Source organism: Setaria viridis, chromosome 1 (assembly GCF_005286985.2).
Source record: "Setaria viridis chromosome 1, Setaria_viridis_v4.0, whole genome shotgun sequence".
In the NCBI taxonomy this organism is placed as follows: Eukaryota; Viridiplantae; Streptophyta; class Magnoliopsida; order Poales; family Poaceae; genus Setaria; species Setaria viridis.
The window spans coordinates 6,221,678-6,248,042 of NC_048263.2; the positions used below are offsets into that span (position 1 = coordinate 6,221,678).

At 42.4% G+C, this 26,365-nt stretch overlaps 4 protein-coding genes across 5 annotated transcripts; 2 read left to right on the forward strand and 2 right to left on the reverse strand.

The window, feature by feature from the left end:
- The first annotated feature begins 242 nt into the window (after nt 1-242).
- LOC117839756 (myb family transcription factor IPN2) lies at nt 243-2,864 on the forward strand. The gene is made up of 6 exons (XM_034720171.2): nt 243-811; nt 897-973; nt 1,100-1,157; nt 1,324-1,390; nt 1,495-1,567; nt 1,845-2,864. The coding sequence occupies exons 1-6, from the start codon at nt 622-624 to the stop codon at nt 2,457-2,459; spliced, it is 1,080 nt and encodes a 359-aa protein (XP_034576062.1). The 5' UTR covers nt 243-621; the 3' UTR covers nt 2,460-2,864.
- A 4,443-nt stretch (nt 2,865-7,307) lies between these two features.
- On the reverse strand, nt 7,308-16,728 carry LOC117850278 (succinate-semialdehyde dehydrogenase, mitochondrial). The gene is made up of 20 exons (XM_034732101.2): nt 16,539-16,728; nt 16,274-16,387; nt 15,038-15,137; nt 14,238-14,286; nt 14,057-14,144; nt 13,854-13,964; nt 13,023-13,085; nt 12,815-12,925; nt 12,314-12,379; nt 12,130-12,207; nt 11,030-11,107; nt 9,818-9,884; nt 9,652-9,737; nt 9,333-9,365; nt 9,195-9,227; nt 8,785-8,885; nt 8,537-8,622; nt 7,919-8,025; nt 7,765-7,842; nt 7,308-7,681 (listed from the first exon to the last, which is right to left on the reverse strand). The coding sequence occupies exons 1-20, from the start codon at nt 16,641-16,643 to the stop codon at nt 7,649-7,651; spliced, it is 1,587 nt and encodes a 528-aa protein (XP_034587992.1). The 5' UTR covers nt 16,644-16,728; the 3' UTR covers nt 7,308-7,648.
- A 1,584-nt stretch (nt 16,729-18,312) lies between these two features.
- Nucleotides 18,313-21,572, forward strand: LOC117849683 (ALA-interacting subunit 3). Its single transcript, XM_034731327.2, has 8 exons — nt 18,313-18,751; nt 19,556-19,614; nt 19,705-19,779; nt 19,869-19,982; nt 20,164-20,234; nt 20,334-20,631; nt 20,848-21,137; nt 21,274-21,572. Exons 1-8 carry the CDS (start codon nt 18,667-18,669, stop codon nt 21,326-21,328), a joined length of 1,047 nt encoding a protein of 348 aa, XP_034587218.1. The 5' UTR covers nt 18,313-18,666; the 3' UTR covers nt 21,329-21,572.
- On the reverse strand, nt 21,362-26,359 carry LOC117849674 (uncharacterized). Of its 2 annotated transcripts, none has more exons than XM_034731316.2 (8): nt 26,181-26,359; nt 24,066-24,291; nt 23,838-23,972; nt 23,301-23,517; nt 22,985-23,171; nt 22,602-22,786; nt 22,277-22,414; nt 21,362-21,989 (listed from the first exon to the last, which is right to left on the reverse strand). In XM_034731316.2, exons 1-8 carry the CDS (start codon nt 26,338-26,340, stop codon nt 21,861-21,863), a joined length of 1,377 nt encoding a protein of 458 aa, XP_034587207.1. In that variant the 5' UTR covers nt 26,341-26,359; the 3' UTR covers nt 21,362-21,860. The 2 variants fall into 2 exon arrangements, with proteins under 2 accessions (XP_034587207.1, XP_072147886.1); XM_072291785.1 differs by lacking the exon at nt 26,181-26,359 and adding an exon at nt 25,128-25,151.
- Between the last annotated feature and the right edge of the window lie 6 nt (nt 26,360-26,365).

Below are 26,365 nucleotides of genomic sequence, written 5' to 3' on the forward strand. Positions count from 1 at the left end.
ACCCCTCGTTGGCTTGCACACCTTTGTATCCGCAGATATATTACTAGTGCTGTTCATATCAGATCAAGCGGTTCTATCGGTGTTTTCTTTTCCCAAATAGACTACATAATGACACACTTCAAAAAGGACTTCACCTCTCATCTTTTGCGCCAAAGGAGAGAGATAGGGAGAGAGGGGAGGATAGAATATCACACACACCATGGGCTTTGTAGGAGGACTAGTCCTAGAGAGAGAAAGCGAAGAAAGAGATAGGAGGATGGAGGAGAGAAAAGAGAAGGAAACTAAAGCCACCCCGGAGCAAAAGAGAGAGAAAGCTAGAAAGAAGGAACCCCGGCCCTCTCAACACAAGCTAGCCTGCAATCGACCAGCCGGCCGGTAGTGATCAAGGCCAGGCTGCACCGGGCAGAGCCAGTAGCCGCAGCCACGCCAACACCAATCTGCACCACAAGGCCAAGCCCCTGGTCCTCGTTCTCCGCGCCCCCGCGAACCCTATTCCTTGTTCTTGAATCTCTCATCCCCAATCCTACACACCAGCAGCTGAGAGGAGAGAGAATTAATTCTGGAGATCTAGAGAGAGAGAGAGGAGCGGGGTGCGCGCGCGTGGGAGGGGGGGAGAATAGAATGTTCTCTTCCAAGAAGGCCACTAGCGCCGCTGCCGCTGCCGCTGCCGTGAGCTCAAATGATAGACAGATGTGTGTTCAGGGAGACTCGGGCCTCGTCCTCACCACCGACCCCAAGCCCCGCCTCCGGTGGACGGTCGAGCTCCATGAGCGCTTCGTCGACGCCGTCACGCAGCTCGGCGGCCCGGACAGTACGTGCCTGTGTGGAGCTGTGCAAGGTTCGTCAGCTCATGAGCTGGTTCTTTTCTTCATTTGATTCTTGGCCTGTTCTTGCAGAGGCGACTCCAAAGACTATCATGAGGGTCATGGGAGTGAAGGGGCTTACTCTCTACCACCTCAAGAGCCACCTCCAGGTGTGTATCTGTGTGTGGTTGCACCAGCTAATTAGGGTTAGGTTTTCGGTGGTCTCTCTACTACAGTAGCTCTCGCTGTCTCATGTGGTCGGGCTAATTTAGTTTGTCTGTTCTTCTTATGAACAGAAATTCAGGTTAGGGAAGCAGCCACACAAGGAGTTCAACGATCACTCAGTTAAGGATGGTAGGTGCTTCAAGAAGATATCGAATTTTGCCTGCATATATATAAAGATTTTTCGCAATTCAATATAATATTCAGTTTGCAACCTGCCACCCATACTTGAAGATCTGTAAATAACCTGTGTATAGTGTTCTTCACTCCTCCACACTAATTCTTCGAATTATCGCAGCTGCAGCAATGGAGATGCAACGGAACGCGGCATCTTCCTCAGGCATGATGGGAAGAAGCATGAATGAGTAAGTTTATTTTATAATACACTAGTACTCCGTGCTGTATGCAGAATTCATATATTTGCCCCTGACCTTCCACTTTATTTCCCTTTTGTGAATCTCAATTTCAGCCGCAGCGTGCACATGAATGAGGCTATCAGGATGCAAATGGAAGTCCAGAGAAGGCTACATGAGCAACTAGAGGTAATCGAGAACGCAAACTAAAGCGCGCGCGCACACATGAAATTCTTAGGAAGCTTGAAAATCTTCTTTTAAAGTACGAGGAAGTTTACTTAGCTCCACTTTATGTGCCCTTACCATGTTGCTCATGATCTCATCATTAGCTTTATTTACACATGCATCCATACACATCCATGAACATTCTTACGAAGTTTACTTACCGGTACTGCACTACTACACCGTACCTTTGGTCCTTCACATTTTTTTGCTGACCAAGTCATGCATGCATGAACACATGCAGGTGCAAAAGCACCTCCAGATGAGGATTGAAGCCCAGGGGAAGTACATGCAGTCCATCCTGGAGAAAGCCTACCAGACCATCGCCTCCGGCGACGTCGCAGCGTGCCCGGCCGGCGGGTACAAGTCCCTAGGCAACCCGGCGATCGTCGACGTCTGCTCCTTCAAGGACATTGGCCCTTCCATGGGCTTCGCCTCCTTGCAAGACCTGCACATGTACGGCGGCGGCCACCTGGACCTGCAGCACCAGATGGAGCGGCCAATGGAGGCCTTCTTCGCCAACTGCGACATGGGCTCGCTGGGGAAGAAGAGGCTCAGCCCTTACGCCGCCGGCAAGAGCCCCATGATGTGGGGCGACGACGAGCAGGGCAAGGGAGGCATCGACCAGCTCCAGATGGCGCCGCCAATGATGGACGCCGGCGGCATCGACGTCATGGACTCCATCGCCGACGTGTACGGCGACGTGAAGCCCATGATGTCCAGCGACTCCACGGGGAGCAAGGGCTGCTTCGAGGGCAAGCTCGAGAGGCCATCGCCGCGGCGGCCGCACATGGGCAACCAGAGGATGGGCAGCCCGTCGGTGATCGGAGGCCAGACGAGGAACCTGTCCTACGGGTAAAAAACTAGCTCACTGATTAACCAGTGCTTAACTTGCGGTGAAATTAAATTAAAGCAGGCGATTATTACTATTAACCACCGGTGCATGGCTAAAAATAAGTATAGCTGGAGCAGAATGGGGAATACTCACAGGAGATACATATATAGCATATGTGTCATTGATCAGGATGATCTTACTGTGGTGCATCACTTGTTGGATGATGCTCCAAGATTATCTATTTTGATTGAAGAGATGTACCTAAGTTCTATGTAATTGTTGTGCTGTTGAGATGGGTGTAAATGCATCTGTAACTTAATTGGTAATTTTGCATGCTGAGGAACACATGCTTTCATTTGATCTGATGAGGCATTTATATTGTATCGAACAACACGATGTTAAGGGAACTGTCTCATAACTTGTGTTGAACTGATTAATTCTTTTCGGTTTATTTGAATAATGTATTATATCTGAATGGCTTTTGATGTAAATGGCATTCTCACAACTAATCTCGAGATTAAGAAATCTAGCTTAGCATACATATGCACTCAGTTAGAGATCAATTGAACAGTTTTGCTGGTAGAAAATATATAGGATGCAAATGCTACCTTCATATACATGCGATAATATACATCGATGTCCCCTGGTGTGTACTATATAGGCCATCGCTGCAAAGCGGTGATGTGATCGATATAGATTGAATTTTCATGGCATCTCTTGCAACTGATCTTATTCGTGCAGATGCCGCCAACAAATCTAGTAGCTATGCTAGGTAGGTAGGTTATAATTATTGTATTGAGGAAGCACAAGCCAAAGGAGGGTGCCCCCATTTTCGCATTAGCGAAGCATGCAGTGTTCTTCATTTCTGATCATTACGGCAACACAAGCTATCTAGTACAAGAAGCAAGATATATCTCTTTGTTGTATGTAACTAGAACTAATCATGTTATACGATCAACTTGCAACAGAACCATCAACACATGTACTCCGATCCTGAAAAGCAAAAAAAAAAAAGCAAAAGCAATGCTCATATATCTACATTATTTTGTGTGGTTATATGGAACCACGGAAAATACTATTATTTCTAGCTCGCAAGATGGCTACAAACACTGGATAGTATGCAGAGATAAAATAATAGGAACCAGTACATATCATGCTCGCATGGATTAGAGAAAAACAATTTTGCATTAGCAACCTATCAGGTGGGCCTATAACTGATATGATGATTCTTCATCTTTTAAAGAGAAAAAAAGGACGGAATAAAAGGGAGAAAAAGAGAAGGGGAAAAATTAAAGTGAGAGTGCAATGTGTACTCATACTGCAAGCAAGAGAGATATGATTTTTTTTCAAATGTTCTGTTTCGAGAGCATTTTAGAGGAATTGTACAGTGGATTAAGCTGAATGTGTGTTTTCATTTGAATTCATGTTATGATGAGAACAACAAAACCAGATAGAAACTTCAAGGTACCTCATAGAAGAACATATATTGCCAGGTCCCGACGATCAATATATATTTTGTGTAACTAGGTCCCAAGTTTAAACATTGTGCAAATTTAATTTATCATGAGAATTTCCAAATTTGTATCAATATGTAACTCGTGTGATTTCTCCTGATAATTTTGCTGGTAACTTTGATTTATTAGTAATCTTGAAACATTTGATTAATGATGACTCCATACTCTGTTAATGTTTTGAGAGTAACATGATGGAACACATGGTAACATCAATGAAGTCGATGTCAAAAAAAATCTAGCAAAGTAAAAATAAAAACCAATAAATTTCTTGGTTGTGCATATATACATATAGGAGCTCTGAATTTCAAGTCCTTTGTGCTTATAATGTACACAAAGTCAACCTCATGACTTGATACTGCAAAGAACATAGGTAATTACCCATGGCAAAGCAATGCTAGCATATGTTGAAATAAATGCGCAGTTATCGAGGCAATTTGAGTCTGCACAGCTCCTGAGGATCATATATGTTCAAATGATACAGTAAGTTTATTTATAGCCCCGTTTGGATCCACCCTAGCTAAAATTAGCAGCTACCTACGAATTAGTTGGTGGATCCAAATTAAATAGGCCCACCCCCTACATTTTATTTTTTCAATCAATTAATCATGCATACAAGTACGTTAGTTGACTGTTTATGCATGCATGACCGCGCAAGTAGATAAATGCCTCACTCACTTCTGTCAATTAAAGTTTAAGCATACTTATTATTAGCTTACATGCCAAATCGAGTACATAGAGAGGAACATGCATTGGTTAAATGAGCTTAACACACACATTAGGCCCTGTTTGGTTTCTTTAATCCATGGACTAAAGTTTAGTCCATCGACTAAACTTTAGTCCCACCCCTGTTTGGTTCCATGGATTAAAATGGACTAAAGTCCAAAATACTGTTGAACAAAAATCCTTTTACCCTTCTTCCCTACCCCTGGTACCCTGCGCCTACTCCTTCCTTGCGCCAACCGCTCCCACTATAGCTTGGACTAGATCTCAAATTTCCGTCCGTCGCCGAGGTGCTGGTGGTGGTGGTGCACTTGGCCGGGGGAGTCGTCGCTGCGCCACCACAATGCCGTAGTACCAGGAGCTGCCATGCGGCGAGCAGGTGCTCGACATCAACACGGCGCTCAAGGATGGCATCCTCGGGGGGGCGCTGGAGCCTGGGGATGTGGCGGCGAGGGATGCCGGGAAGTAGCCGGTCGAGGTGAGGAAGATGATGGCTGAGCTCGACGCCGGGAGGGAGGGCGGCGGGCGGCGACGGCGACGGGCGGGCGGCCGGGAGGGAGGGCGGCAGGTGGCGACGGCGGTGGCGGGAGGGACGGCGGCGGGCGGCGATGGTGGTGGGCGGGAGGAAGGCCGGGTGGGTGGGATGCACTGAGCGGGAGGGAGCCAGGTGGGAGGGAGGGCAGTAAATGAGGGGCAGGGGTGTCCTCAACACCCTTTAGTTCAGTTTAGTCCAGTTTTGTGGACCAGAGGACTAAAGCCTTTGGTCCAAACTTTAGTCCACCTGTTTGGGTGTTTAGGGACTAAAAGTGCACCAACACAGTGGACTAAAGTTTAGTCCATGGGAACCAAACACTCCTTTATTGTGGTGCAAGCATGCTTAAACCGTGTTACACATACCAATATATACCAACCCTAAATCATAAAAGAGTTAGATATTTCCTTACTTCCACAAGAAATAGCCTACAACGATGAACAATAGCATCAGTTTCATGCTTCTTATTCTTTATGTATATAACATGGCAATAATCATATTTGAGCAAAAAAAAAGAGGAACAAGAAGAATAAAAAACAGTAGCACTACGGAGATCGATAGGCGAACATATGAGAACCACAGGAAAAATAGGCTCAAAGAACACCACAAGGGAGGCACCGAGCACCAATACCAACCTCTCGTCGAATGAGGCAGACACAGGGTATCCCGCTTCTTTTACTCATCTTTTCACAACCGGAGAACCCATTGTTCCTTGTCCACTTCATGCGACATAGTCATGCCTTTGACGAATTCAGTCGTATATATCCTTGTGCTTACAAAATTAAAAAAGAATGAGCAACCAAATTCTACACACAAAGCACACCGAGCTTTGAATTAGATAATTTTAAAAAAATATAAGAAAAAAAGGTCATGTAATATGTAGAATTATACATATACTCTTTTTTAAAAGAAAAATAAATTAGATAAACTGCCAATTATATTAAAAAGGTAAAGTTGGGTCTTTTTCCCCTCAAGTCTTTGAGGTCTCACCCTGAATTGACTATCTTTTGCCTCTTTCCTCCTCCGTCCATACAGGTCTTTGGTACAGTAAAAAAAAGGCAAAGGACGAAAAGAGTAGAGCGGTACTGTACGCCAGCCTGATGAGCAGTCTTTATCGGTGCATGAGACGGAAGCGTATATAGCGTAGCGTAGCAGCAGACAGGCAGATGCATGCAGAGATTTCGAGGAAGCTTCTTCTTGCATTGCATGCAGGACTGGGAGAGTGAATTCCAAAAGCTGCGTGTCCGACGCCCAGATCCGAGCCGATAACTGTAGCCCTACCGCTACTGGCTAGACTACTCTACTGGTAGCAGTGGTATGTGAGAGCACGGGTTTCGAGGCAGATCATCTTGGGGCGCATCAAAGGCAACCTTGATTGATTGCCCGGGCGGCCTTATCGGGCTCCGCACTGCCGGTGGGACAAGCAGCCTTTGGACTGGAGCCCGTTGGTGATGGTGAGAGCTAGGAAGCTTCGTTTATTCCTTCTACCTGCAGCTGCTGCCGTATACTAGTATACTGTAGCATACGGTTTGCAAGGATACAGCTTGCTGAGGTGGTGGTGGCCCAGGTACTGCCTGCCCAGGGTCTGGCAGGCAGGCTCTCTTCTTCTTGGCATGAGATCTGCGGTACAGTATCGCTTGTTAGCTTTCAGTTTTGTTTGAGAGCAGTAGCAGCAGAGAAACTCGAGAGAATGGAACAGCCATGTTACTCACTGAAGAGTGAAGAGAGGGAACAAATCAAGACTAGAACTGACAAACAGAACCGGATGCAAAGCCCCTGAAAAGAAATTTGTAAAAGGAGCCACATGCCCGGCCCATCCGCAGAAGGCAGAACCAATAATTGTAGTATCATATAGGCCATCAGCAGAAGATCACCTCACTAACGGTGGTAAGAGCAATGTCAAGCAGCAAGAACAAACTTACCACCGATTAGGGGTGCCATGATCGATGAATCTGGTAACTATGGTAGCATTCTGATATACCGATCTGATTCAAAGATCGGCGCCGCTACCTGATGCTGTGACGCCCATATCACTCCTGCAGGATCCACCTTTCGTCAGGAATAAGGCATGGCGTACATACCACCGACAGACTGTAACGTAGCATCTGGCAAGATGTTATCCACCCCACGAGGCTTTTATTTTGTACTAACATGAACGTCTCCAAAGACGCCATCGACGAGTAGCGTCATGATTGTGTATACAAAAGCTCGGATATGCTTTATTGTTCACGTCATTTACAACTCATTCGGACCTTTTTATTCATGCTCCGCGGCGGCTTATTCGCTTTATTCTAAACTGCTCTCGACAGCCACTGACCGCCTGACCAGGTCCCTTCCCCTCCCATCTTTGCAGATAAACTTCCCACCCTTGTCAGCACACCTGCCTCCTATTGTTCCTCGGTTCATCGGTCCATCAGGCGTTTCTCTAACCAGGCCGATTTCAGGACTCAGCCCATGTTGCCCATGCATATATACTTGAGCTGCAGTTGCAATACAGGACAGACATGTTAGAGTAGCAGCAATGCTGCAGAAGTAACAACAGATATAATCTGACTGTACCAACCTCCAGGTACTCGTCGACGCCGTATTTTGATCCTTCTCTCCCAAGACCTGACTGCTTTACTCCGCCAAATGGTGCCACCTGAACATTTGAAGGAAGATTAGTATTGATGTACTAGCCATAAAGTAGGTGTATTGTATTATTGGCTCCTTCTTACCTCTGTTGAAATAATTCCCTCGTTTACCCCAACTAAGCCGTATTCAAGAGATTCAGAGACACGCCACGATCGAGGTATGCTCCTGGTAAATATGTATGCAGCTAAGCCTGCACATACACAATAGAGAAATGCTTAAGATCAGATGTAACAATGATCCACATCTTACATCAGTTAGCAGCATGCCCACAGTTCTCGGCATTTCAGTTTTATACATTCAAAGAGATTGGTATATAAAAAAGACCAGGGAAACGTTGAAGTACAGCCTACTATTTCTGGATCTTAACATCAAGTTAAAAAAAAACTATATACTCCCTCCATTCTCAAATATATGACATTTAGGACAAGTTAGCTAGTTCATTTTTGAACTAATTGACTTGTCCTAAACGTCATATGTTTAAGAACAGAGGAAGTAGTATATCGAATCTTCTAACATCAATAAATCGATGTTGCTATGTTCTATCCTACTCAGCTTTACTAACATTTCCTTGCTACGGTATACCCTGCAAATTATGCTAACATGAAATTTCTCAAAAGCTTGGCATGTAACCAAGAGCAATTGATCATTTTGAAAAACAATAAATAATTGTTGATGCACTGGACTGGAGACTGTTAACAAACCTGCGTTTGTATCATTGGCCAAATGGATTGCTTCTTCCTCAGTTTTGAATGGTATAAGAGGTGCAACTGGACCAAAAACTTCTTCCCTGAAGCAAAAAAAAAAGGAAAAGAAAATGGTTAACAACACTGAAGGGTCAGAATCTTGCTCAATGCATGAGTATTTTTTCACACATGAAAGTAGAATCTATGCGCTAAAATAAGGTACTATTGTAATTGTGGAGGTTGGAAGGTCCAACTGTAAACTTCACCTGAAAAGAAGCATATCATTGCTGACATTCCCTACTACAGTTGGCTCATAAAATGTCATCCCCAGGCTGTGCCTTTTACCACCTAGCATGACGTTTGCTCCCTACAAAATGATTGGAGAGGGTACTTCACATGAGCTGACCAACGCCAAACAAACAAGTTCCCAATTCTCGATGAAGTAAGCAAGCACAAGAGGTTCCGACTGAAGCCTAGCTATAACCAATTCAGCCTGCTCCTATTTCAGCCAACTTATCATTTTTCCGAAAGAAATTCCAGAAACTGGCCTGTCCTGAGTCCAGACAATCCAAGAGGGCCTGGGTTCAGGAAGATGTCCTGTTCCTTGCTTTTCTTTTTGAACCTTGCTTTCTGGTTTTGGAGGGAAAACACACACCCTTATAGTGATTGAGATTACCTTTGAAGTCGCATCATTTATGAACTTCTCCACCTAAAGAGAAAAAATAGGCCAACAAATAAAGCATGTGAGGAATTGCTCGCTTTAGGGAGGGGAGAGACTGAGTAGCATGGAATTATTAGTGGGTAAAATATGCACCTTTTGGACAGCAGCTTCATTAATCAGAGGACCCTGCATACGAAAGGAACTGGAACTCCTTAATCAAGGGTTTATAGATGCTAAAAGAAATATCATGCTAGGTAAACAGAATAGAGAACAGAGCACATCAGAAAAGTTAGCACAAGGCAACAGGCGAATGTGAAGGAAATTTTGATTAGGACTTTAACATTAGGTGTTAAACAGCTCATAAACATTGAATGTAAAACACTACTTAAGCAACGAACACAAGAAACACAAGCTTGAAAATGCTACTAGATCATTTATCATGGTAACAATGGTAATTGTTAGAATTCTATACCTGTGATGTGCTCTCTTCTAGCCCATTACCGACCTGCAGACTCTGAACAGCCTTGATGAATGCGCTTGCAAATTTTTCATAGATACCTATAGGTGCAATGTACAACTTTGTGACGGAAGAAACAAGGCCCCAGTAACATCAAAATCACAAAAATGATCAAATATACCTTCTTGCACCAATATCCTGTTTGCACAAACACATGTCTGTCCACTGTTACGGAACTTGGCAGCAAGCTGCACAACATATGGAGTTGGTGAATATTGATAACATAGTAAATTAGTAACGCAAAGGGCAAAGCAAGTTTTCAACAACAAAGTAAAACAAAGTATTATATCTCAGATGAATCACATTCAAGCTTCCTCAAAAGGATGCTATTTCTTGTCGTATGGGTAGTTACTTTTATCATCTAAAACTGGAATGCGTATGGGTAGTTACTTTTATCATCTAAAACTGGAATGCATGTGTTGCTTATAGCTGTTAGCTGTTTTAGCTTTTCTTATTGTCTCTGAGGCTATGGCCCTGTTTCTTAATCTGGGGTGGGAAACAAACAGGGGCCCTATGTGGGCATGCTGTTTTCTGATGGATTTGAACTTGGACATGGTCCTTCACGATTCAAGGTTGAAGCTTGGTTGCTGTATCTGCTTTGTTTGAGAAAAAAAATGCAGATTTTTTATCATGCAATGATGTTTAGAGAGCTAAAAAATGGTTGCATTTACTAATGAGTTATAGATTGATAAGCTCTATTGATAGATCCTTAAACAATTGGATGTCAGGAGTTAGATCAGTGTGTCAAGTGCTCCTTCATATGGTTAACAATTAATGATGGCCAATTCTGTCTACTCTGAACATAAATACTACACCAAACATGGATGATGGGAAAGATTTCTGCCTGGAGCTGGTAGCTGTTGATAAAAACAAAGCAGTGCCTACCATACACAGCAAGCTATATACCAGGTAGAAAGCGGCACCATGTAGATACTGACCCTTAAAGAGACGCATCAGGCTGTCACTGAATTTTTGCAATAATCTACATTGGGACTTAAGACACAAGATTAAAGAAGAAGGGTATGTCTTTTTTTTAATCTCACTAGAACATAAGTAAAAAATTAAACACATTCGTTGACCAAAAGTGGACAATTTAAAGAACATGGCATGCATTTTTTTTTCTATTTCGCACATCAAAACCACAAAGGAACAAAAATAATAGGCTAGCAATCTGGTAATTTATTTAAGATCACAGAGATTATTTACAAATCATGACAGCTAATGTCAAGTTCATCCACAAGGAAACTAGAGATGATTTACTGGTTTGTATGCTAGTACAAAAACAAAGAATGACACATAACATAGCTGTAAAGTGAGGTTCAAGTTTACTCACACTGCCTTTAACAGCAACATCGATGTCTGCATCATCGAAAACAATGCAAGGTGCATTCCCACCAAGTTCCAAAGAGACCTGCAAAATAATTATTGTTGTGATCATCAAAATTAAATTTCAGACAGAAATGACAGCATGCAGAGCTTCAAAGAAAGGTTGTGTTCCAAAAAAAGAAGCACTTAACCACCGAGGGAGACAATGTTGCTTAGTTGCTATTAATGCTTACTAGGGTAGGCAAATTTTATATATTAGTTCGAATTTTAAGGAAAAATCTTGTAGTTTCCTAGAGCAATCCTCCCTATCAAAACAGGCCCTAATATGTTATGACCAATAGTCCACCAAAATGTAGACGAGAAGACATCAGAGTAACACATTATTGATGTGTAGTAATATCAATATCTGTCAAACAGCAATTAGGTTTCTTAAAAAGTTAGCACTCCGTGTACATCAGATCTAAAAGAGTAGTAAATTTCACAGAACAACTGTTTTGGCCCAATACCCATAGAACTACAACTATTTTGACATGCGTCACAAAATTACAGCTGTTTTGAAATTGGGTGCCGCAGAACTACAACTCTCTCACAAAACTACAACTATTTTCGTAGTACCAAGTATCAAAAGAGTTGTAGTTTTGTGGTACCAGATGTCAAAATAGTTGTAATTCTGTAATACATGTCGAAGTTGTTGTAGTTTTGTGGTTCCGAGGTCAAAATAGTAGTAGCTCTGAATCTGCTACCTGAAAGAATGGTTTGAGGAACCAGAACTGGCCCAAAATCACCACCAGGCACCAAAGGGGTTCAAGAAAGCTGGTATTTCTTGGCTGATTTATGATGAAAACTGGATTTAACCCCGCTATTCAGGGCCTGAATCAATTTTCCCAAAAGAAAAAAGGGATAATACGGCTAGTACAGCTAAAACCTGCACGCAACTGAATGTTTATCACTGTTTGTATAAACCCTTCTGCACAGATTTCTTACAGGTTAATCAAACACAAGGATATTCACAGTATTATTTCATCATCAAAAGGGAAGTTACACAACAAGAAGTGGCAATCATATGTGTTTTACGAAGAAACTTCCATCAAGTGGCTTATACTACACCTTTTTCACAGTATCTGCAGATCCTGCCATCAGTTTTTTGCCAACAGCTGTTGATCCAGTGAACGTAATCTTCCTGACCTAATAAAAAATTATATTATAGTGTCAACACAATAGTTCCTATGTAACCTATTAAACACAAAAAAAAAGAAATGGAGATGGAAGACAAGATGGGAGGAAATAAAACCTGTGTACTCTGCAGTAATGCATCACCTATCTCAGGAGCATTACCCATCACAACATTTAGTGCACCCTGAGTGAAAGAATAAGTAGACAGGTTAAACTGATGACAAAGAAACACCCACTGAACATGATTTTTTTTTGAAAGACCCACTGAACATCATTTCGTAATCAATAGCTTAGAAGATTTTGCAGTTGCAAGTAAAAGAAAAGATTGTTTTCAATGCATTGTCAAATATGATTCTCCGTCCCCTACTTATGTAGGATAGCAGCTATGAATTTCTTGCATCAGGTCTGGTGATTAGATGTGATGATTCCCTCTTCAAAACAATCGTAGAGCATTTAGATTTGGTAGGTAATGGCATACTTTACATGAAAAGCCACCGATTTTTTAGTTTCTACTGCAAAATTAGTAACCCTTACTTTTGACTAATGCATTAATTAATATTTAAACACAAGAATAACTATTCAAATAAGATTTGAATGATAGAGAAATTGAGATGATTACCGCTGGTATTCCAGCTTGAAGAGCAAGGTCTGCTGCAGCTAATGCTGTCAGAGGTGTGAACTCCGATGGCTTGACAACAACAGTGCAGCCACATGCCAAAGCTGGCCCAACCTGCCCAAAAACCATGTATACAGATGTACTGCCTTAGGCATCACATTTCATTTTTAACATTCTTATCAGAGGAAAAGTATACTGCATGGCTAGAGACCTTTCGGGTTATCATTGCTAATGGAAAATTCCATGGTGTGATAGCTCCAACTACCCCAACAGGCTGCAGTGCAAAGAAAAAGGAAAGGAATATTGAGATACATGATGTGTAAATCTCCACATGGTAATAAATACTCAAAAAAAAATAAAACAAGAACAACACTTGCTCAGAAATCAGCACACCATGTCAAGAATGAACTGCTAAATTGGAGACAGAGTCCAGTACACAATATCAACATGATAACCAAACTATATTACATTGCTTAAAGAAATGGAAGCGGCAAATTTATTTGTATTAAATTAACTCCTTCCGCATATGGACCTGCTAAACTAAGAAGTGCAAATCCTAAAGCACATTAGTCAGCAATATGCCAATATCTGAAGTCCCCAGTAAGTCGTAAGGAAAGGAAATCCTATTTACCCTGTTGCAATCAGTTAGCCAACACAACATTTTGAGTCCCCTTGCAAACTGAAAGTCATATATGTATACATACTTCAAAAAAGGGTGACATCTTCTAGAATATGAAATCACCAACTACAGACTGAGCATTTGTCTAGGTGGCAAGTTAATGATCACAAATCAATCAATATTATTTTTTGTTAGTACTAACTTGATTTCTTTTCCTTGTGCTGAGTGTCAATTTATCAAACTAATGTATCAGCTAGGACAAGCTAGTACAATACATAAGTTAAACTGTGTAATAACCCGCTCAAGGCAAACTGATAATAAACTACCATAAGCAAAATATACATCACGCTCATAAAGTGAACGGACAAGGGAGTGAAAGCTATTGGCAACAAAGTTGCAAAGGAAGGGGTATCATCGTAGTGCCTGCTTCAGAACCAACAGTCTGCGGTCTGACAGAGTTGGGGGAATGATGTCACCGTATATACGCTTTGCTTCCTCAGCGAAATATTCTATGAAACTTGCGCCATAATTGACCTGAAAAGGGGGGTAGCAACCAATCAGGTCCCGAAAGAACATCTAAAATCGCAAGCACCAACAAATATCAGTGGATGATTTTAATGAAGTACCTCACCAAGGGCTTCTTTCATGGGTTTCCCCTGCTCCAGTGTCATGAGAAGTGCAAGCTCTTCCTTGTGTGCAATAATTAGATCATACCTTTATGAATGTATATACATAGTGAGAAGGAATATCCAAGCATACAGAAGTGCATGCCATAAGTAATAAAGAAAAACTATATTACATAATTACCATTTTCTCAGTGCCTTGCTCCTCTCATTTGCAGTGAGTTTACTCCAAGCTACAAGAAGGGGAGGATTAGAACATACAAATAGGACAGCTACAAGTAAGAAGAACCTACAGTTAAAAAAAAACTAAATATCCATACTGCAAATAACCTAATTCATGCAGATCTATTCTTTTATGGGAAATCGTGTTTGAGCATCCTAACAGGTACATAAAAACTACATCAGAAACTGATCCAGATACTGCCTTTATCATTAATATATCTGGGTTTTACTTGTGGAATATACTTTTTAGTTTCATACTTTTTCTAAGTTACATCTTAAAATCACGATAAAATATAGGGCACTCTTGTCCCTATCTTGCAGTTTTTAGTGCCTATTCCAAAATAAAAGAAGGCTTTACAATAGATCTTCACTTGTACAGTTTGCTTATATGCTTGTACAATAAAAGCTGGAAGTTGACGTCAGTGAAGGTATATTATAGAGTAACAGAACATCTAAAAAGATATAACAAGATATAGACATATAATGAAGACTGGGTAATTAGACCATATGAGACCTAGATCACTTTATTTGCTTAGAAATACAGGAAACAATAAGAACTGAAAAAAAAAACTAAGGTTGATACTATTCACAAAATTCAGCCCAAAATCAGGACATTATCTTCATAAATGATATTTTTTTTGTTACAATGATTAAGGCCTGTCCTATTAGAATTTACAACACTATGACAGCAACAGTTCTGAAACATAATTCAATCCTGGTATTCAAGCATAAAAATCAAGTGCATCAAAATGTTTGACTTACAATAGAATGTACTATGAGCAGAAGCTATAGCATCGGATGTTTCTCTGCTGCCCATACAGGACACACTTGCAAGGACCTCACCAGTGGCTGGGTTTTGCACCTACGAGAAATAAATGATGTTTCAGCAACCCACATTAACACAAAAATTACCCAATGGGGAAACACTGTGTCCACAACCCAAAGTCATTGAAATCATGAATTCACTGAAAGGAACTAAACTTCAGCCAAAACCCCAACTCCTAAACACAATATTACATTAGCCACCGCGCAAAATACTGTTCAAGACCGAAATTAGCATCATAGGAGTTTGTTATCTGAATCTGGGCAAACCGATATACAAGCCGGTCAGACCGGTTTTACAAACATTTGTCAAATCTCTAATTGGACTTCACCATTGCGTACATCTCATCGAGGCGATCGAAATGCATATGCAGAACGTCCAATTTGGAGTCCGGATGAGAGAGTTATGGCTCTGGCAAGATTCAGCCCTGTGCTAACCGGTCACACCGGTTAGGATGGGCGGTCTGACCGGTTTGACCAACCTAATCCGAGTTATATTTTGACACGGGATTTGTATAACCTTCGACTCATATTGGGACATGACCCCCCCCCCCACCACCACCATATAAATATAAAGGACCACGGCCGATTGAAGACAACCTAATCGAACCAATCTACTATTTACTTTTATCTCCTAAACCCTAATCCTCTTCCAACCTCCATGTAGTTCGCCTAATGATCTCCACGACTAGAGATGGCGTCCTAGGCTTGCTGGTCAACCTAGGGCACGCAGGTGACGTCCACGCCCTGACGGGGTCCCTCCCGGGCGAGAGCTTCGACGGTTTGCCTAGCCATCCTCCATCACGTCAGCGTGGTAGTTATCCTCTCGAACAATCGACTCAGGTTAAACCCTAGGAAACCGATCTAACCGGATTGCTGGACCGGTCTGACCGGTCTAGGCAGCGTACTGCCGTTTGGTATGTTCGCGACCCGCACACTCTAGTGCTCTCGTGTGTTGTCCCTAAATTTGCACCAACAAATACATAAACACTAATTCCAGTCGAATTAAAATCTGTGCGCTCCGCACCGATCCACAATCATCGCAGAGGCCGAAAAATTGCCAAAAAAACCGTCAAGCGGCCACACGGGAGGAGCCAACCACCACACCACACCCCATTCCCTATGATAGGAGCACGATACTGCGAGATGAGATTGGTCCTGCAAAGTGACGCGTACCTCGATGGTCTTGCCGTCGTATGCGTCGACCCACTGCCCGGCGATGAGCCCCTGCGTCCTGAGCAGCCCCGCCGCCCGGATCTTCTCCATCGCAGCACCCGCGTCCGCGCTCATCTGCACACCCAAACTATATCAAACCCGCAACCAACAAAACAAGCGAGCGAGGCACCCCGCCGTGACGCGCCGACGGGAGGCTACGAGGGGTGGGTGTCCTATGAAGCGGCGAAGAGGAGGAAGGTGGGTGCGGTGACGTGGGGGGACGCACGTGGCGGAGGGGTACGACGCGGGAGGAGGAGGATGCCGCCAGGATGTGGCGGGCGCCGAGCGCCGCCGCGCGTCGCATCGTCATCATCCCTATCGCCATCGCCATTTGGAAATCGGAACCCGAGGAAGTGGGGCGGGTGCGCGACGCGCGAGGTAGGAAGACGACGAGTGGCGATAGCGAACGCCGGACGGTGGGGCCCACCTGTTCCGACTCACGAGTGACTTTTTGACTTTTTCCCTGGGCTTTGCCTCTTTGTTTATGGCGCAGGCTGTTGCGCTGTGCAGAGGATTTGGAGTTTTAAATGATGCGCGAGATAAGGCGCATGTGACGTCACTTGGGCCGGGCTGGATTGGACAATTAATTCGGGAAGGGGCCGAAAGAACAGATTGAGGTCCAGTGTAATTTGGGCCTTGTGGGAAAGGAAAGAAATCAGACCGAAGGCAGTTGGGTTGTTTTGGGATGATGTTGTCGGCTAGCTCGGCGATATCAGCCCATGGACTTGATGGCCGGTTGGGCTGCAAAAGTTGCCGGTTATTTTCCATTCTTCTATTATAGTTTTTTTTCTCGTATGCAATAGACTTTCGTTTTGAGAAAAAAAAAAAGTGTACTCCGCGATAAGGCACCAGTAACAAATGCTCAAATTATTTTCTATGATTTCTACCTGAAGGGAGTTGCTATTTCCAACTTAATCTACATTTGTTTTTGCTCCAAATCTTCTACTGTAAAGCGTGTAATGGCTTTTATATTCTTCCACGTCAATAAAATCTATCTTGCATACTTACCTCCAAGGTAAATTTCCGAAGCAACGTATACTATATAGTATTATCTTCCGCGGAAGTCGACATCAGATTACCGTGCTATAACATGATGAGACGTGGGTGCCCTTGGTAATAATATTAACAAGGACTTTCAACGGCAGAATGGAAACTTGAAAAGTATAGCGTTACATCTGTACGATAAAATGAGGCATGTGCAAATTAGGAAAGCCACGTGATTTTGAAGGATACAAGACGATTACAGGGGAAGAAATATATCAGATCTTGTTGCCGGAGTAAATGCATTCTAGAAGAGAAAATGGGACCTCATAAAATTGTGAATTTGTGATGATCTACCACGGCATGAGAATGCCGTGAAAAAAGTCGATTTAGTTGATCACATTAAACTCTCACCTCTAATTTCACCTTTCTTTCTTTGCCCTGATATTAACATTCCACAAGTAAACATGTACAACATTGGAGCCACCCTCAACGGAGTATTCTATCACAATTTTCTATTGATCTTCTCTTGCTCTCACATTCATATTTTTTAGGAAGCAACGGGTCACAACAGCCCACTTGAAAAATCCAAGCATTAAAACTATTTTCATTATTCAAAAATCCTTTTAGTCCTCTAATTATTCGCGCTAAAGTTATGCAATAAGAATTATCAATTAAACATCCCAAACTTATGCAATAACTTTTATTTCTGGGCAACTCTCTACATCATTATTTGCATTATCATTAATTGCATTAGTTTGTCTTTGCTCACCAGCACATCATCTCTGACTAGATAATTACCAGAAGGTAATAAGATGGAATGCTTCACATATGGCAGCTAGTATACGGTTGCAGCGTAGACCAAAATTGTGAGGACAGCTAATCAGACAATCCGGAAGGCTGCCAAATCGCCCCCAACAACTATTCTATCCAACCCAACCGTCCAACCTCTATTTCTTCTTCTAGACGGCTAAACGCTGTTTTTCTCTTTTAAAAAATGTACTGAAAAAAATGATGCAACTTCCTTTTGACTATTTCGACTCTTCCCCTGGTCATCTCCGCCGGCGCAGCTCAACGCGGGGAGCACGACCACGACCACCACCTCCCTCCCCACCTCCTCTTCTCGAGTCAAACCGCTCCACCCCCCTTCCTTGTAACCTTCGCAAGGCGACTAGCAAGGGCCTAGCCTTTCCGCGTTCTGCTTCTTCCCCCCGCCCCCTTCGCCTTCCAGGCGCCAACAAATCTCGAGGCAGGGGAGCCGGGGACGGCGATCGTTTCGCAGTGCTTCCTTGGGTTATCGGTGCCAGCGGCCGGCGATTTTGGCGTGGTTCGTTTCGGGCGACAGGTAGAGGCGTTTCTTGGCGGTTGGTGGGATGGATAGCCACGCCGCCGGGTCGAGCTCCGGCGGATCCGGGGACGGCGGCGCCGCGCCCAGGAGGAACACGAGAAAGCCCAAGTGTGAGATCTCCTTCCACGATATGATCTTGCTGGTGTTGTCGCTAGTTTTAGGCTTCAATCAAGCATGTTATCTCTACTTTCCTTTTCATTTTGTCTGGGGTTTAGAACTTTTCTTTTGAGTATTTTCGGGCTGGTTATCATGATATTGTCGTGCTCGATATATAAGTTGGTAGTGGTCGAGAACTCAAGATTAACTTTTTGAGGTTTAATTTCTCTCAAATACTGAAATCTGGTGTTCAATTTTCTCTCTTTGAGATGATATCTAGAAGAACTTAGTCCATGTTTTTTGAGTGGTTAATACCAGGAGCCAAGTACTGATAGAAATCAGGACTGGGGTTTCAAGTCATCAACAAAATTCTGCAACCTTTTAATGGCGTGCCTACTTTTCATATATTCATATTAAGGCCCTGTTTGGAGACGGGGACTAAAATTTAGTCCCTGTCACATCGAACATTTAGATACTAATTAGGAGTATTAAATATAGGTTTTAATTACAAAACCAATTGCTTAAATGAAGGCTAATTCACGAGACGAATCTATTAAGTCTAATTAGTCCATGATTTGACCATGTGATGCTACAGAAAACATGTGCTAATCATGGATTAATTAGGCTTAATAGATTTATCTCGTAAATTAGCCACGGCTTATGCAATTAGTTTTATAATTAGTTCACGTTTAGTCCTTCTAATTGGTATCCAAACACCCGATGTGACCCGAACTAAAAAAATTAGTCCATGGATCCAAACAAGCCTTAAGCTTAGCTGGAATTAAGAAGATTTTATACTTTTCCTTCCGTGCAAACAGACTCCAAGTTCACGCAGCAGGAGCTCCCAGCTTGCAAGCCAATTCTTACTCCAAAATGGGTAAGCTTAATACTTCAATTTTTCCCATGGTGTCAGCTTTCCTACATCATATCTCAGAAATGATTGTGCTTAACTTCTTATGTCGTACAGGTTATTTCAGTATTTGTTCTTGTTGGCGTGATTTTTGTCCCAATTGGTGTTGCTTCGCTGCGAGCTTCACAACAGGTATGCCCGTACGCCCAGTATCCTATCTGCTTGGTTTGATAACGAGTTCGGTCATTTTGTTTATGTTGGTTGTTTTTTCTTTGCTGCAGGTTGTCGAGATTGTTGATCGGTATGATGATGCATGTGTCCCTGCTAATGTGACTGACAAGCTTGCTTACATCCGCAACAAAGCTATACCAAAAACCTGCACAAGGAACCTGACGGTAATGGGATTATCTGCATGTATTCTTCTATAAGCTGAAGTTTTGAGAACGGAAAAACAATAATAGCAAGAACATTGACTAGTGACAGAGTGTGTGGCATGTCAATTACTTTAGAAATATGCATCTTGACTTAAAAATTTAATGAATCCTTGGCTGAAATATTTGAGTACATGGTCTTCAGATTACAAAGGATATGAAGCAGCCAATTTTTGTGTACTATCAGCTGGATAACTTTTACCAGAATCATAGGAGGTATGCAATCGTTAGCCAATCATCTCCCTCCCTCCCTCAAATCTCCTTGCCCTTTAAGATGTATTTTCCCTGCTTAACTGTCATATCCATCACATTCAGGTATGTCAAGAGTCGTAATGATGCACAGCTAAGAGACAGAAGTAAGGCGAGTGACACTAGCAATTGTGATCCTGAGGCCACAGTAGATGGAAAGCCAATCGTCCCTTGTGGTCTTATTGCATGGAGCCTGTTCAATGATACATATAACCTCATCCGTAACAATGAAAACTTGACAGTGGACAAGAAAGACATCTCTTGGAAGAGTGACAGAGAGCACAAATTTGGGAGTGATGTCTTCCCATCAAACTTTCAGAAAGGACCTCTTCAAGGTGGAAAAATACTTAATCCAAATTTATCGGTAGGTTCATGGTTCTTGCTTTGTATATCATCATATAATCACATATTTGGTGGTCACCTCAGAGGGAAATTGTGCTTTTAATATATGGTAGTTATCAAATTTAAAGATCAAAGACTCCCAATGAATTTTCTCTTAGATTGATTGAGATAAGTTCTTTTTGATGATTCAGGATAAGTTTTGCCCCTGGAATCACTGACTTGCTTTTCTTTTGAGCAGTTAAGTAAGCAAGAGGACCTTATTGTTTGGATGCGAACTGCAGCACTTCCTACATTCAGGAAGCTGTATGGTAGGATCTATGTTGATCTCAAAGTAAACGACACCATTACAGTCCATTTGGAGAACAATTACAACACCTATAGCTTTGGTGGCAAGAAGAAGTTGGTGCTTTCTACCACAACCTGGCTTGGTGGAAAGAACGATTTTCTTGGCCTTGCATATCTCACTGTTGGTGGACTCTGCTTCTTCTTGGCATTTGCATTCACCTTGCTCTACTTAATTAAACCAAGGTTAGTGACTTTGTAGTTCTCACAGATAGCAATTATGTCAAGATGAACACGCTATAAGATATATCTGGTTTCATCACCTCTCACTGCAATTATGTCAAGATGTATGCAAATCTGATTTTCTTCTGGTCATATGCAGGAAATTGGGAGATAACAATTACTTGTCATGGAACAGGCCCCCTGTAGGCCGCTGATACTCTTTGGAAGTTAATGTTATACAAGCAGAATCAAATAATTCAGCTTATGATTCAAATGTATCGTGTACTACATGGAAATTTTATTTGTGAGAATTGGAGTAGAATACATACAAGGTAGGCTGTGTACGAGCGATAGCTTTGGATCAACCCGTGCACAGATTGTACATTACATTGACACAAAACACCTTTCTGTTCTCCAAATTGTATACTTAGAAGTCAGAAGTGAATGCCGGTTTTGATATTTGGAACTGTTGTGAAATTCCATTTATGTGATTTGCATCTTCCTTTCTAGCCACCACTTGGGGATCTCAATAAAAATACCCATCATCTAAGGACCGTGTCCTAAGAGATTCTGTAAAACGAACATAATGGATGCAATTTTTCTTCATAAATAAAGGACTACATCTAACCTGCACAACTAAACTATGACAGATTAACTTAAGCTCTTCAGAAGTGATCAGTACAGGGCTTGTCAGGCTGCTACAACTATAATTTTTGCTGCTTTTATATCTGTTTCTTATTTCCTTTTTCATGCCACTCGTAGCAAGTAATTGCTGAGATACTGGCCCTCAGGGTATCCAGGGTCGATGGGATGATCACAAGCTGCCCCAGCTTGGCGTAAGACTGTGACCTTTCTGCCTGCCATTGATGCAGCACCCTATAGAAGCACATTAGAAGAGGAATTTTAACAGTTACTAAGCATATCAGAAGAGGAATTCTGTGAACTGCGGACAAATTAACACAAAATTGTCCATTTTTTTATCATCTGACAACTAAATCAAATGTCAGGACAACTACGGCATACATAAGAGAATCATTTTTCTGTCTGTTATTAAATCAACATGCTGGAAAGCAGTAAAAAACTAAAAATCCTTACAGGATCCTATACTCTCTAGGGACAAGAGGTATGTTGAGTAGTTGTGCAAGATGGATAAGGTCAAATACCTGAATGGTTTTAAGGAACATGCCACTTTGAGTCATAGCTCCAGAACAAGAGCATGTCATGAGTAATCCCCCCGGCTTCACTACTTGCATTGCAAGAGCATTCAAGTTTCTATACATACCAGATGCACTTTGTAGCACCTATAAATACAAGAGGTGGTCATCAGCAAGTCAATAAAAGGTGGAAGATAGGGGGCAAAATTCATGAAAAGTTACATATATAAATGCATCAGTTTTTGCATTGACAGATGAAAAATATATCTCATTTCAAGGCAAACTAGATTATTACAAGTAGATCCTCCAGGTCCAGCGGTGCGATTACGCGTACCTTCTTTCGAGGTGCCAACTTTGGAGGGTCAAGGATTACCAAGTCCCACAGTTCATTTTTTGAGATAGCTCCTTTCATGAATGCAGTTGCATCTCCTTTTACAAATGAGATCCTTCCAGGATTTAGCTCATTGAGAATGATATTCTCATTGGCAAGGTCTAGTGCTGATCCCGATGAATCAATGCCTGAAAATGACTACGGTGGTTGAAATATTCTGTACTGTAAAACCAGCACAATGTTATAAGGATATAAAAAGATTAGATTTTAGTGTGAAATTTCCAAATTAACGATGTTATTCCACCAAAACCCAATTGTATGTAGCTTGAAAACCACATGAACAGATGACTAAAAATATAAAGGCTCATTAGCTTACAGTATTTTACCAATGACATTATCAGCGCCACCCTTGGCTGCATGTAGAGCAAAACCACCACTGTAGCAGCAAATGTCAAGGACCCTTTGGTCCTTTGAAAGCAATGATATAAAATGGCGGTTCTCCCGTTGATCTGCATAAAATCCTGTCTTCTGACCCTCTAATGAGACTAAGTATACAATGCCATTCTCCATGACCTGAAAGTAGAAATAACAATGGGATAGTGTTGGAACCATGGATGGTATAAAATCACAGGTTATATTTAACATAAACTATCAAAACCAATGGATACTGAACCATAATCTTGTTTGAGTCAACAGGTCCACCTTCACAGTTGAGCATGAAGAAGCAGGCTCCTTTTTTTCTAATATATCCAATCCTTCTTCTTTCAAAATATCTGCTGAAGGCCTCCACTTTATGTGGCTGATGCCATTAACTTTGCTAACAAGAAACTGGATTTCTTCCCTATATTTCTCAACCCAAGCAGCAGATGAAGCAATCACAGCAACGTCAGCAAAGATGTCCACGATTAGACCAGACAATCTGCAGTTCAAAATAAGTGAGTGGAAATTTTAGATGCATTTCCAAGAAAACTCTAAATCAAGAACTAGATAAAGCACGAAAATATAGTAAAACTAACTTTTTTTCTTTTGATCAGCATTCAATGCTCTAGCAGGAGTATTCAAGGCACACCAATAACGATTGATTCTTCATCTAAAGATTTTATCCTATGATATTTATTGCACTATTACAAAGTACACATGTTACTCTGCAATATAAAAAAATGTGCTGAACAAATTATATTTATTTTGATGATTCAAACATGGTCCCAACTTCCCTTGGTAACTAAATTTGACATATACCTGTCCCCTTCACTGTTGATGAGGCGATAAGCATTTGTGTTAGCTGAAGGGAGACCCAAACTTTTCCGCAAATTCACAGCAGATGAAATCCTTGCTTCAAGCAGTGTTTCCATATTAAGTGCACAAGTGGGATCTCTGAAAGGAACAAAGGTAAGTAATATGTCTGCTTGAGGTGCTAAAATATCAGCAATTAAAAGAAACTGGTACAGTGGTACCAGTGACTGTCACCTTCTTGCCTCTTCTTCCAGTTGCATCAGCCTAACACAAAACATGGACACAGAGTTATAGAGACCCCATCCGATAGGTTTCTCTGTTCCATCAGCTACCAGAACAACATCACCAGATTTCGGAGGAGGTCGTCCAATTATTCTATCAACGGCACCACTATACACCATTGGGCTCCCATCACGGAATATTTGGGTCTTGCCCTTCTTTAATACTACTTTCGCGAAACCTATAAAGCATGTTTAAAAGTCAGCATTTACTTGCATTTAAATGAGAAATGCTTCGGTCTGCTATCCATAACTTAATTGAAATGTGAGAGTTGATAAACAATAAAACAAAATTAGATATGCCAGATTTCACAGTACACCAATTCCTAGATGAGCTCTGACTCCCTATCTTTCTAGAATACAATTCCAACTTGTCAGAAAATCATCGCTTAAAGGATTTGGAAAAAATAAAGGCATGGTCAACATTTAGGTGTTTGTCAATCTAATCATCTCACAATGTTGCTACAGACAAAAAAAATGATGACCAGTGCATATGAAGCTGAGGAGCATTAAAGTGTAGCGCTAGATGTTTAGAGAAAGGGATGGATTTCAAGAATTGTTAGTCCTAATTATTAATGGCAAGCAGCATCACCAATGTCAGTTCTCACAGATGCGAACTTTTTTTATCAACATAAACCTCACTAAACATAAATTAGCACTATCCTGAAGGTACAATCCGGCAACTCTACACACATAGACTTAGCACTATTCTGAAGCTACAATCAGGCACCTCACCACACATAAACCTAGCACTATTCTCAGCCTACAATCAGGCACCTCGCTCAGGGGCGGAGCCACATGGGGGGGGCGCAGGGGCCTGGCCCCCCCTAATGCTGCGGTTTGTCTAGAGGATCACCCCTTTAATCTTCCTGCTAATTAAGCAAGCATGGCTCGCTCCATCTCATGATGAACGTCTGCAGTTCTTAGCCCAAGATGAGAATTAGACCAGCCCAAGCCCAACAAACAAGCCTTTGCTCAATTAAAGAGGAACCCATCCATCCTCAGCCTGCCAGTTTACCGATGGTTGATGGATGCTTCCGCTTCCGTCCGCTTCCTCTCCTTTCTTTGTGCCACTGCTGCTCAGGTGGTGCTCCGATCTCCAGACCCCAGGCCACCGTCCGCTGGTGTGGCCGTGCAAGATGCAGCACCAGTACCCACTAGGTTGATAATCCATGGACCTATGCTCCACGCTCCGTCCGTACGATTATCTCCAATTGCAACTATGCTTTAGAATTAGATTGAGGTGGGAGTTAGGGCTAATTAAATTATGCAATCCATCAAAAGATAATTGAGTTGGAAGAGCTCTCAAGTTACAGACTCCACACCTCTGATAGTTCAGAGATTTGAACTCTAGTAGAAAAACACTATCCTACTCATTTTCTAATCAAGATAGAGCCCAACTAGAGTGTCAGCTACCACACTTTCATCTCCATGTATGCAACCAGCCCGAGCTAAATCCAAGTTAAAGATGTAACATGTTTTGTGTTGGCAAACACATGCTATCTTATTTTATTCGTGTATAGATTTTATCCTTTATCTAAAAAAATACGTTTAATTCAATTCGAAGATAACTGATTGAGAACTAGGTTTAATTTCTTCTTATCAACAAACATATGTATGATCTAGCCAAATTCGTAGCTTTAATTGCTTGTTATCTATGCTCTAGCCAAGTTCGTATAAGTATACTATATGTATATATGTCATCATGTACGTTGTCGGTATTGCTTGCATGGCGCCCCCTATGGCTACGCCCCTGAGCTCACTGCACATAAACCTAGCACTATTCTGCAGCTAGAATAAAGCACCTCACACACAACTTGTCTGCCATGTCAACATGGCAAGCTATGCACGTTTAGGCTGGGCATTTCAGCAAACAGGAAACCATTGCCATGGCTATTGCGTTCGCTGTCCCACCATATCATTCCAGGGCGAGCGGTATAGCCAGCGCCAGAGAATGAGACAGCGGGAACAAAGTGGCGGCGTAGCGCTACTAACGGCTCGCGGCGCCGCAGGAGCACGAGACGGCTGCCCACAACCGTTCGACAGAATGCCACAGAGAAAAGGGGAAGACCTTTGCGCTCGGCGGCGAGCTCTTCCAGGGCGGACGAGGCGGAGGAAGCATCGGCGACGGTGGCCGCGGCGTAGGATGCGGAGGAGGCGCGCCGAGCCAGGCGCGCCCTGACGAGCGCGGGCACCGCCGCCGGCGCCGTGCCGCCGCAAGCGCGAAGCATCGCCTGGTTGAGTTTCCGCTGCCCA